This window comes from Theobroma cacao, chromosome 7 (assembly GCF_053813885.1).
Source record: "Theobroma cacao isolate CCN51 chromosome 7, ASM5381388v1, whole genome shotgun sequence".
Lineage (NCBI taxonomy): Eukaryota > Viridiplantae > Streptophyta > Magnoliopsida > Malvales > Malvaceae > Theobroma > Theobroma cacao.
Window position 1 is genome coordinate 7,844,090 of NC_142645.1, and position 13,669 is coordinate 7,857,758.

General features: G+C 32.1%; 1 protein-coding gene and 1 pseudogene across 2 annotated transcripts; both read right to left on the reverse strand.

Annotated features, from left to right (window-relative positions):
- Nucleotides 1-4,269: 4,269 nt before the first annotated feature.
- Nucleotides 4,270-8,106, reverse strand: LOC18507166 (uncharacterized; annotated as a pseudogene). Its single transcript, XR_016027494.1, has 9 exons — nt 7,664-8,106; nt 7,014-7,148; nt 6,702-6,890; nt 6,552-6,597; nt 6,396-6,471; nt 6,106-6,263; nt 5,287-5,435; nt 5,053-5,196; nt 4,270-4,485 (listed from the first exon to the last, which is right to left on the reverse strand). The product of XR_016027494.1 is annotated as an uncharacterized LOC18507166 (transcript).
- Nucleotides 8,107-8,381: 275 nt separating this feature from the next.
- LOC148761598 (receptor-like protein Cf-9 homolog) lies at nt 8,382-11,664 on the reverse strand. The gene has a single exon (XM_088808292.1). The coding sequence runs from the start codon at nt 11,519-11,521 to the stop codon at nt 8,495-8,497; it is 3,027 nt and encodes a 1,008-aa protein (XP_088664418.1). The 5' UTR covers nt 11,522-11,664; the 3' UTR covers nt 8,382-8,494.
- Between the last annotated feature and the right edge of the window lie 2,005 nt (nt 11,665-13,669).

The window sequence follows — 13,669 nt, forward strand, 5'->3', positions numbered from 1 at the left end:
CGTTAACAGAGATTATGAAAAAACTTAATTGCCCTTCCTTTCTTTATTAATTTAAAAATTATTATTATGTTTTTTATAAAAAAAAAATAGCCCCAAGAAAGGGGAGCATCGGCCAAGGGAGGGGAGTTTTGGTGCTCCCAGGATGGGAGCCTTTTTTTAATTAATAAAAAAATTAGAAAAACATAATAAAATTATATAATAGTAATTTTTAAAATTAATAAAATATAAAATTATCTTTTTAATATTGTCACGTCATCAAATTGATAAAAATACTAATGGCTAGACTTATGTATCCAGGGAAAAATATTTTTTTGGAACGGAGTGTCCGTTTTGAAAACTAATGGACCTTCGTGTAACTTCGATCAAAACTTAGAGGGTGAGGGTATTTTACCCTAATTATTTTCATGGATAAAGAAGTTTTTCTAACAGTCTTACTTATATATAATTATATATACCTACCGGCCAACTACAAATTACTAAACTTAAGCAATGTTATTTGCTCAAAATAAAAACATTGCCTTGTATGTGTGTATATATACATGCACACATAGATATACAAACATGTCCATATACATACATCTTACACACATAAATACATCCATTAGAATAAGGTTAGAACTAAATATTGTCATTCATTGACAAAAAAGCAAGTCATGTTTCTTTATCAAATTAAGCCATTTATTCCTACAACTTACATTTAATGGCACTTTAATTTACGGTCACAAAGGAAACAAATAGAGATGTGCATTATTGAAATGTGGATTATTGCAGGCCTTTATTTATATCATTTTCCAATCTACTTTAAGTCTTTCCTAAGTCCTTTAAAATTCTATAAATTTCATATGTGGAAGATGAGATTTTTGTCTTAATTGGCATATAAACACTGAATTTTAATAATCTTGTAATACAATCTAATGAAAAATACTAGAAAATATGAGTTTTTTTTAATAAGAAAATATGATTTTTTCTTGATCATATATTCCTAAAAAATTATTAACTGCCAAAAAAAAAAGCATATTGAAAGAATGAAATTTGAAAAGCAAAAAAATAAAAATAAAAATAAGCATTATAGGCTCAATATATTTGTTATCCTTAATAAAGGCTTAAGGGTAATAAAATAAAGAAGAGAGGGTAGATTTAAAAATTATTTTGATACACATCTTCAATGAAATTTTTAAAATCTAAAAACAGAATTAGAAAATTATCATGTATCCCATTTAAATATATTAAATTAATTACTAAATAAATAAAAACATATGAAAATATTCTAACTTTTTTCTTGTTAAATTTAAGAACTCAATAGGCGATTATATATAATCCAAAAGATAGCCATTGTTTACATTTTCATGCTTTAAGCACGGTTAGTCTTCGGCAAAATTTCCCAGCAATTACTGATTCATTGATATTATGACTTGTGCATCATCAAGACCTATGTGATCTCCTCATGAAAATCCTTACAATTGATATTATAGCAGCATAACTAGCATAGAAATACAAATGGGAGTAACAGGCGTTCAGGAGAAAAGGTACAAACTCAGGGATTGAATGAAGAATGCTTCAAGAAATTTGGTTTTTCCTGAGAATGGATTTTATCCAAGTGTTCAGATAGATTTTCTCATTCATTATATTTCAATTCTTTGTCAAAATGTAACATCAGCATCAGTCTTAACAACAAGTACTAATTAAACACTTAAGTTCTGCTTAAAAAAAACAACAGTAAATAATTTTATCATTCATAACAAGGTTGTTAAATGCCTTTTGATTAAGTTTGAAGTTACTTTTTACGCATTCATACATTTAATTCATTGATTGCCATAATTAAATTAAAATTTTATTTTTTAAAATAAAAAATGTAAAATAGACAAAGTAGTGTTTTGCTAGATAGAAAAACATCAACCGTACTGTCTAGTTCACATTTTAGAAAACCATTTTTGTGGGAGGTGGGTGTGAAACTTGAACTGTTCTTTTCAAAAAAGCACAAGATATGAACTAGTAATTACACAGCTTCTTAACGTTCCATAACTGCTATTCTATTTTCTTTATTCTTCTGGATATTCCAAAACGGAATCTGTTGTTTGAAATTACTGTTGAAGCATACTGTTACTGTAGGATACCAGCTGATGTAAAAATTAGTTAGAAGTTGATTTTGCAATGCTTTGCAATTGCTCCTGCATCATATCATAGGTAACACCACCTTGATTCGTGTCTCGTTCCAACTACAATATTAAGTACCTTATTGCTTCATGTGAAAGAGAGAAACTTTTGAAGAAAACACGATACAAATCATTTTTAGTCATCGTGATTCTGCTCTTTTAACTTTTCAAATCTTTTGTTTAGCACAATATCTTTTAAGCAATATTCAAGCCAAATCTTTTTTAAGTATTGTTATTGGCAAAGAAGTTAAAGAAGTTTTTAACTGTCATAATTGAAAGGTCGAAGGGATATTTTAACAATTAAAACTTGAGATATATGAAAGGTCTATTATTTTTCAATAGATTTATCATCATCTTTTACATGAATAATATTCGATTATGAATTATGAATAGCTAAAGTATCCAAATAGTCTCTGTACCTATGTATTTTTGTCAATTTAATCTATTTTACTTAAAATCGAAGTAATTTAGTCTTTTGATTTTAAGAATTGAAGCAATTTAATTCCTTCTTTAATGGTGTCTAATTTTACCGTTACAATGATGACATCAATACTGACGTAATACCGACATGATGACTTGGTGTGGTAGATTAAGAAAAAAAATTTTTGAAAAAAATCTGTGCAGCGTCATTTGGATTAAAATAAACAAAAATGTATAATAAAGAGATTAAATTGAACAAAATTAAGGTGTTTAGAGACTAAATTAAAAAAAATATTTAAAAAATATAAATCTTTGTGTAGATGATACCTTATTAATAAGTCAAATATTTAAGTGTAAAAGATTTATAGTGTTAATAAATATATATAAATATTTTCTTACTTTATTAATTGATTGAATAATAGATATATTAATTTATCTTCTTTGTAAAAATTAAATTTGAATTCCTTTTCTATAAAAAAATTTTTCAATATTTCTTAAAAAATTCATGTCTCAAGTTAGATTTGGATGAATAACTTACATTATGTTAAAATAAAATAATATAAAAAACTAAAAAAAGTCATTATTATGTCGATGTCACATGGCATGACAGGTCAATTTTGACATTATCACCGTAACAGTAAAATTGGACGTCGTTAGAAATGGACTAAATTGCTCAAATTCCCAAAATCGATGAATTAAATTGCTTTGATTTTTAATACAGTGATTGAATTGACGAAAATGCACGGGTACAGAAACTATTTTAATTCTTTGACCAATTATGAATCTTGCATATGTATGAATTGAGATCTATGAACATTAATGGACCAAATAATTAATTAATTTTTTTTTACTTCTTTCATAATTATTTATTTTGAATAGTGGTTCTTTTATAATTATTAATATTTATTGTCACATGTACTGTCCGTAAATACTTATTTTCAAATTTATTTTTAAATAATAATTATATGTAAAATAAAAATATTTCTAAAATATAAAATTTATTATCTATAAATAAAAGATAATTAACGTTTTATTTACATATAATTGATATTTTTAATATTAACCATTAAAGTATTCAAAACTGTTAAAATCAATCAAAATATTTTTCAATGAAAATCATTAAATATAAATGAAAATCTTACTTTAACAAATGGGATAAAAATTAATATATTTATAATAAAAAATAATTTTAATCCAAGTTATTCGATGTGATTAAATTCTTCAAGATTAGATAAATCTCAGTAATATTAATAATAAAAATATTTAAATAATAAATTTAAAATATAATAAACAAACAAGATTAAGTTTTTCTAACATTCATTCTTGTATATAATTATGCATACCTACCAGCCAACAACAAATTACACGACTTTAGCGATGTTATTGGCTCAAAATTAAATCATTGCCTTGTATGCATGCATATATACATGCACTGAGACATACATTCATGTCTATATGCATACATCTTACACACATAAATTCATCCATTAGAGCAAGGTTAGACCTTAAAATTATCATTCATCGACAAAAAAAACAAGTCAAGTTTCTTTATCAAATTAAGCCATTTTTTTCCAATTTACTTACATAAGGGAGGCATGATTAGTACCATCATTCTTTCTACAAACTTAAATTTCATGGCACCTTAATTTGCAGTCACAGAGGAAACAAACAGAGATGGAGGCGAAGAAATGAAATATGGAACAAAGAATGAACTTTCTATGCAAAATTATATTCAATTAAGAAAGCGATTCAACACTGACAGTTGACCAGAGTCTCCGTTTAACAAAACAACTTCCAGAGGAACATAAGGAGAGTCCAATGATGATCCAAATCGGGAAGTTGGCTGTAATAATCTGCAACCTTTAGCACACTGGATGCTTAGGAGACGTGGTCTGGTTCACATCTGCCAGACCTGTGCATGATGTGGTCAAGCAAACATTGGCTGGAATATAACGCTAAACGTTTGCTCTACTAAATGAAGTTCTAAGAGCTGCATAAAGAATACCATCTAGGAAAGTAGTATAGCTTCCACTCTCCAATGACACAACTCAATCTAGAACAGCAAAGCCAGAAATCTGTCAAATGTATCTCTGATAGAGGAAAAATTAGTTACATTGAAACCACTCATGAAAGGATCAATGAAGATGTTTTCGTTATGGAGTGAACATAGTTTCGAGTAATCTGTCAATCTGTTTGCATAATTATTTCCACACAATTAGAGTAATACATCAATTCATTTCCACAATTATTTCACTATAATTCCGTACTATTCAATCCCAACTGGCTATAGTATAAGGGTCCACTTGTATGCAGCCTATGCACCCCATAAGCATCGATGGCTAGATGATATGGACCACTGCTAAAAGTTCATGCATTGTTATCATTGTGATGATAAATGCTACTGACTATTCCTGCTCTTACCATCATGGCACAACAATAAAGAAATAATAAGAAACACTTTAAAGAAACATGAACACACCTCAACAATTCCTTTTCGACGTGCATGAATGGCTAAACAGAGGCAGTAGTCACTCTTTCCTGGCTCATAGTAAGAGCAACCTGACCCTATAGCCTCCTTATTGACTAACATTTCCATGAAGAAGCAGCTTGCATCACGATATCCCTGAAGAGTGTATTAGGAAAACTGCTTACCGAAAACGAAAAAGGAGCTGTCGCTTTTCAAGAAATTGAAAACCATAGATGCAGAAGAAACCTTCCATAGTCGCACTACTACAAGTGTCTGAGTATCTAAGAGCAATATGAGACCAAGTGAATCTGTAATAGCAGCCAAAGTGCCACTGGGTGATAATGTGAGCTTTTCCCCTTTTCTTGGGTGATCCTTCAAACATGTCAAAGGAGAAGCTGGCAAAAGATCATGACATCAATAACATATTCAACAGGTTTTGGAAAAGCCTTAATAAAGAGAACTAAGAAAGTGGCTAAGGTTTGTATGCTAACTAAGCGTGTTAACATTCAGAACACATCAAAAGACACAATGAACTTGTAACATTCTTTGTGTCAGAATGACAGAAACAGAAAAGTTCTTTCTTAAATAATTAATACTCTCTCTATCCACTCAAATATTTAATTGCACATCAGAACACGCTAAGATGAACTCTTTTGGTCTAAGCCCATAGTTGAACAGCAAAAATAAGCATTTGGCAAGGAAGACAATAAAAAATTATAAAAAGGCTTACTAAATACAATAATCACAGAAACATGCAAGCAGAGGTTACATGCTTAACAATGAGATTGTTGCCACAAATCTTGTGATAGTACCAAAGGAAAAATGAGAACTAAAGATCAGTTAAATGATCTCAGCAACAGCAAACACTCCTGACCAATGTAAATCAGCTTCAATCACCTAAAAATTTGAATCTAAGAAAATATTTCTTTTAGAATAATTATAAGTATACATGAATTTTGAAACAACCACATATTTTTAGAGATTCACACTACATAATTTAAGTACCATGGAGAAGATAATAGCAGAACCAAATGAGGAATAATATACAAGTTTAACAAACTTCACCTCGAGCAAATGATTGAGGCTTCTCTTCTGACTTCCTCTTTGGCATTTGTTCACTCCGCCATATCATTTTAGAAAAAGAAGCAATTGTGGAAAATGTTGCAGGCACAACTTTTGACAAAATAGCTCCTATCAAGGAACAGGTCCTATCTTCTGAAAGTCTTCAACATAATCAAACAAAAGTTTATCAATAAAGCACCAAAAGAAAAGAAAAAATGAAACTACAAATGAAAGAATCCCTTCTTTTAATGAAAGATAAATCATATGATATTTCAAAATGCGAAGAAACTAACCTGAAAGCTAAGATCACAGCATCATCTCCAATGGTGACTGCACAATAGTAACGTTGACTTGACTGCGCAACAATAATAGCAGCAGAATTCAAATACCAGAATAACTTCAGAAAACTTCCATAATTCATTGGCAAAACCAACAAAAGCATAAATAAAATGTACTATAAGGAGAAAAATATTGAACCAGTAAAACCATTTTTTCAAACGCACATTTTGAAGATCAAATGGCCATTAAGTAAGAATTGAAAAATAAATTATTCAACTATTAGCATGAGCTAGTGAAGATAAAGCAACATTAGAAATCACTTGGAGTTCCATTAGAAGGAGTGGCATTATGCCAGTGATTGCTGCATCAACACATGTCCCATACTTATTAACATTCCATAACTGGTAAGGTAATCTCCCAAAAGAGTTTCCTATATCCTCTGAATCTTTCTTTGGTTTCTGATCCCAAAAAAGAGAATGTGTTTCTTGAAACCACCTTTGAAGCATACTCTACATTACCAGAGGGGAGTCATCTAAGTTAATAAATCTAATGCTTTGCATCTGCATCAGATAAACAGGTAAGGTTCTTGCCATGTTCCTGAATAGTTATTACACATTTAAGCAGGAATTCACCTGAATATCAGATCCATCAAAACGAGCAATTACACCAGGTATGACAACACAGACCTCCTCTGAAGATATATCTTGTGTTAGATCTTTCTTAGTTCCACGGACTCTTAACTTTACGATGCGTCCTGGATATACCATCTAAAATCAAATATTAAACAAATGAGTTCACCATTCCAACAATGACATATCTCTAACTGATCTCAACCTGATAGCTTTAGATCTAATTGATGTTTTCACAAGACTTCATCCCACTCATCAGTTAAAGAACACATATAACCTATAAGTGTACACGAAAATCTACAAAACACACCATTTATGTTCATTTCACTTTTTCTACAACTGTATCAAGTTAAAATGTTAAATTGAAGATAAAATTAAAAAACTAAACACATAAATAAATCCAGCATTCAATAAATTGAATGTAAATTATTTTCATTGTGCTTCTACTGCATGCTTCTGGAAGCAAAACGCAAAAAAGCAATCATTTTTGAAGAATTAAAAATAAAAATGTAAATAATTACTTTTATATGAAGCAATTAACATTATATTCATTTAATCAATTACATAATTTTGCTATAAAGCAACCTTTCAAGCAAATAGCAATAACAACCAAACGAAGCTCAAAAAAGACAGAAACGAAAAAGAATAATTACTTGTCTATGAATCAAATCAGCTCGCAAAGTGTAAACCATGATAAACCCTCGAAAGGTCCCGACTGCAATCGCTTTAATCTCATAGAAAACCAGCCACTCTATGGCCGTGATGTGCTCGGCCTCTATAGGTGACAGATCGGGTCGGATCTTGGCACGAAACTCATCCGGGTCGGACCATCCGAGGATGAGAATAAGAGATCGGTTAGCGATGGCGAGAGAATGGGCGTCGAGAGCACATAGAAGAGTGGTGCTGGCGTCAGGGGCTAGCCATCCTTCCTTGGCAGCGCCGAACTCGGACAAGTCTTCGCCGGCGATGCACCGAGATCCGTCAAGTGATGGTGGCTCCGCTTCGACATTGGCAATTGAGATTACATATTGCAATTTGGAAAGGAAAGAATTTTTTATGGGAAAGTAAAACACGAGACTTGTTGTGGAGTCCACGTGTAGAGTTGTGAAGATAATTAAGAAAATTAAATAAAAAATCTATAACATACTTAAAAGGTTTAACCACGTGGAGGGCATAGAAAAAAAAAAGAAGAGATAAAAAAAGAAAGAAAAAACCAGATAGAGAGTGGTCCGTGTGCAACACACGGGCAATAGTCTGATTAAAATTAAGAGTAAAGCATTTTTAATTACAGTGTTTTAAATTACAACATTTTTGGATACAAACTTCAAATAAAAGCTGCTGCTCACAAATTTAAAAATGATAAAATGCTGCTGCTCACTAAGAACACCCAGAAGCTGCTGTTGCATTAGATTCAGTTCGAAAGCCACCCTGACAAGTAGAAAAAAGAAAAGGAACAATCACCTCTGCACGATCTGGTTGTAGTGCTAGTTTCTTCTTCTTCTGCTGCTTCTGCGAATCCACTTTGTAACAGTGTTTTGCCAATCTCTCTCAACCATTCTGACAAACCACCATGGTCTTCCTGTTGTGAATACAATGTATCCTATGCTCAATCCTAACACCACTCCACATCCATAGCCCATCATTACAACTTTCCAAATAAAGGCTATTTCAGAACCTTCATCTTCCTTAACCATTGGTACCAGTGGTTTTGGTTCAGGGTCACCGCATTGTTTTGACAGTGGGAGGCCACACAATCCCAAGTTATGGCTATAAGAATCGTTCTCAAAAGTACCAAATTGATTCCCATGGGGAATTGGTCCCACAAGATCATTTTGTGAAAGATTTAACACTTCAAGGAATGTCAGATTCGTCAATTGGGAAGGAATTCTGCCACCAAGCTTGTTTGACGAGAGATCTAACGATTCAAGTGCCATCATATTTCCGAAAGATGGTGGGATAGGACCAGTCAAGTTGTTGTTAGACAAGTTGAGCGTTTGGAGCGAAATAAGTTCTCCGACTTCCTTAGGAATTTGTCCACAAAATAGATTGCTCGAAAAGTCTATGGATGTAAAAATGGTTAAGGTTTCTGCCAACTCCATCTCCATTTTTTTTGTTGTTACATTCACAGAAGCTTTCTTAGAATCAACCATAGAAGATATGCAGGCGCGATTATAAACTGAACATCGACTATCCAGCAATGGGCGTAGATCACCATATTTCTCTAGATCTTTCATTGCTCTCAAATTTTGGAAGAATTTTGTTGGCAAGGGACCGGTGAGCACATTATGAGAGAGATCAATTATTTGCAATGCCGAGAAGTTAGATGAAGCTATGGAATTGGGCATGGGACCATACAATCTATTCTTTCGCAAAATAAGAACTTGTAGGTCAGGAAGTGAAGCTAACCAATGGGGAAAGGTATCAGCGAACTTGTTGTTCCTTAAATTCAAAATTCTCAAGGAACTACAATTAGCCAAAGATCGTGGCAGTAATCCTTCCAATTGGTTGTGATTAAGGAAAAGATATCTCAACTGACCATTTGTAAAAGAATCAGGGACTTTGCCATAAAAATTATTCATCTCCAAATTCGTGAACTCGAGACGAAAGCTGAAATTTCCAAGATAATTTGGAATGGTTCCAGTCAAGTAATTTCTAGACAAGTCAAGAAACACAAGCGAACTTTGATTGCTAATCAAAGGATTTGAAAGAATTGGCCCTTGAAGCAAGTTAGATCGAAGGTCAAGAATATGTAGATTCTTTCCTGGGAATTGCTCCAAAGTGGTCAGAAAATTGTAAGAAAGGTACAACTCCTGCAAGCTTTCCCACCCTTCTGCTTCCCATTTGGGAATTCCACCATAAATCTTATTATTGGAAAGATCTAAAATCTCCAAATTTGATGTTCGAAAGAAACTTGGGAATTGTGTTATGCTACAAGAAGAGAATGACACATTAAAAAGCTGAGGGAAGGAATAGTTAACATCATTTTCGCTTGCGCTTAATGATAGTAAACTATTATTTGAAAGAACAAGATGGGTAAGATTTTTGAGTTTTGCAAGCATATTTGACTTGATGACACCACTCAAGTTGTTTGAGGAAAGATCAAGCGTTTTAAGGCTCACAAGATCAAAAAAAGAATTCGGTATTGATCCATGAATGTCATTAGAACTCAAATCAATATTTTCAAGAGAATTAGGCTTCTGAATTTGGTCAATCGGACCAATGACTTTGTTATCGCTGAGATCTAACCGTCTCAAAGATGGCAAAGTAAACAGCCAAGATGGTATTCCACCACTTATAAGGTTACCGGATAAGTGAATTTCTTCTAGCAATCGAAGCTCACTAACATGATTTGGTAGGGGACCTTCTAATCGATTATATGACAAATCTAGTTGGGTAAGTTGTGTGAGGTTGAACATAGTTGTTGGAAGTTGACCACAAAAATTGCAGGAAGAAAGTGACCAAAAAGCCAATTTATTAAGGTTTCCAAAAGCATCTGGAATCTGTCCTCCAAAATCATTTTCAGAAAAATCTAGGAGGATGATTTGAGAGAGATTTCCAATTGATGCAGGAATTGACCCTCTAAAACTGCAAAAGGAAAGGTCCAACAACTTAAGGCCACTACTCAAGTTTGACTTAGGGAAACCACCTGTGAGATTTTCATAATTCCTACTTAAATCTATGTGCTGGAGGTGTGGAAGGCGAAAAATTTCACTTGGAAATTCCCCATACAGTTCACACTCACTGAGACTCAAACGTTCCAAAGATGAAGTTAAGTTCAAAAAAGAAGAAAGTGCAACATCAGACATATCTACAGAGTCAAGGATAAGGTTTCTTAATTCAGTTAAGTTGCATGCAAGCATGTCAAAACCTTGACTATCAAATCTCAAGTCGGGATAACCATTCGTTGAAAGATCGAGTGAGACCAATTTTGACAGGAGACTGATTTCATATGGGATTAAGTCAGAGAATGAATTATGGGAAAGATTAAGATGGGTCAGACTCACTAATTGATTAAATAACTCTGATGAGATAGAGCCATTGAAATCGTTGAAAGCAAGGTTGAGTTGTTGGAGTCCTTGAAGATGGAAGAGGCTGCTGTTTTCAAGAAGAGAGCCATGAAGGTTGTTGGCACTGAGGTCGAGCCATTGAAGTCTTTGAAGGTGGAAGAGGCTGCTGTTTGAAGGGAGAGTACCGTAAAGGCAGCTGTTACTGAGGTCAATGCCAATGACATGACCCGTCACCGTGTGGCAACTGACTCCATCCCATGAACAGCAATCCGTGCTTTCATTCCAAGAACTTGTCCTTGGGTAATTAGAATAAACTGGCCCACAATAATCATCTAGAGAAATGGCGTTTTTGAATTCAAGCAAGGCAGCCCTCTGTTCTGAGAAGCATAAATGAGCTGAATGAAGAAAAGAGGAAGGGGAACTCAATGAACAATGGACCTGGAAATGCAAGAATGCTAAAAGCAGGCAAAGGATTCGATACAACATGCTAACTACCTTTCCCATATTTTCTCGAGAAAAAGGAAGTTATGAAACAAGGGTAGTCGAAAAAGGGCAAGCTAGGGAGGTGAAACTGAAAATGAGTAGGGGTTAAGGTCGAGGGACATTATAAATGAAGTACCTGAGAAGTGGAGACATCACCTTTTCAAGTCAACCAACAAGTCTTTGCAAAATCTCTTAAATTAATGGAATAAAAAGCAAAAGTGTATGTGCCGTGTTAGACTGAAAAGCATTGAGGCCACTGTATCCAATCCCATCTGAAACGTTAGTAGGATTTGCATATTTTTCTTGATTTCTCATTTGATGTCTACTTTTATTTTTAGGCTTATTGGATCCAAATCTGAGTAGAGACACAAAACTAATTCATAGAATTGCAACTCATTACTGTTTAACCCACTCGATGGGATAATAAAAAAAAAATTATTAAATAAAAAAATTCTTTATTGTAGATTATAACTAACCCAAGTTTTCGTAAAAGTAACTTTAAAAAATGATAAAGATTTTCACATTTTGGGACCATCATTAGAAATTAAAGATAACTTTTTCTTTTTATTTTTTTCCAAAAAGAAGAGAGATAGGTCAAAAGTAAAAATTCATGTCAAAAGCACGCCGTGTGTGATGGTATGGCACTTAACAATGTTAAAGGAAAAACTTCAAGATGATAGAAGGAGAGGAATCAGGAAATTACTGGAAAAGTATATAAGCATGTTTTTCCCATCCTTCCTTTGCATTTTCAAGTTAAAAGCACCTACTAAAAGTTAGAGTAGCATTATTTTTCCTTATATTTTTGTTTTTACGTATTTAACTCACTTGATAAAAAATTAAACAATTTAAAAATATATTTTATCAATTTATGATAAATCAATTTATTCATAAATACAATGTTCAAAATTGAATCAATTTACGATACTTCGATCAATGGTATAAAACAAACGAAAAGTAAGAATTACACAAAAATAAAATTGAATATTATTTTGAAAACAATCCAAAAGATCGTAATGTGAACTTATTATTTTTATATACATCATCAATGAAATTTTGAAACTCTTCAATCAAAGTTAGAAAGTTGCCATGTATCACATTAAGTATATTAATTTAATTAATGAATTAATATAATAAATAAAAACAACATATGAAAATATTTTAACTTTTTTTTTAATTTAAGAATTTAACTGGGAGATAATATATAGTTCAAAAGATCGTCTTTGTTTACATTTTCATGCTTTGTACATAGTTAGTCTTCAGCAACTTTCCCAGCAATTATTGATTACCTCAATCATGGGATATCCTTTTGCTTTTTGTTCCTAAGTAATTTCTTTGATAATTATAAGTATCTTTTTGCTTTTCTTTGGTTTTAATTAATTAATTTACTTGGAATTCCCATTACATGCTTCAGCTTTTCTTTGATCTTTAATTAATATATTTACCATGACTCTTCATCTGTTATGACTTTTTTTTTTTTTAGGTGTTGGGTGTTAAAATAATGAAGGGACCTCCATTACTATTATAAGTGGTCATATAGGTGCATTACATGTTTATATAGTTTTATGTGTTTGAGGAAGTAATTTTAGAAAAAAAAAACATAATAATAATGAGAATAAAAATAAATAATTTCTTTTTTTTCTTAAGAGTTTTTTTTTTTCGAAAAGTGATTTTATTAAAATTAAAACTAATATACCATCCGAAGTCTCTATAGAATAGCTAAAGACTTCTGTTGGCATATAATCATAACTCGTGCATCATCAAGACCTATGAGATCTCCTCATGAAAATCCTTGCAATTGATAATATTAGAGCAGCATATATAAAACCATGGAGGACCAATTAGGAATTAATAGAAAAGTGATGACAGCAATAAATAATTTTATCATCTTCTGATAAGGTTGTTAAATGTATCTTTTACCAAATTTAAAGTTACTTTTAAAAAGAAATGTAAAATGGGCAAAGTAATGTATTGTCAGATAGGAAAGCATCAACCATGTTGTCTAGTTCACATCTCAGAAAAGTCAATTTTTTTTTTCTGGGTGCAACAATTGTTCCTTTCAAGGACAAGATATGAACGACATACTGTCCCATAACTGGTATTCTATTTTTTTTTTTCTCTCAGCTGTTCCAAAAAGGTACCTATTGCTTGGAATTGCTCCTGCATCATATA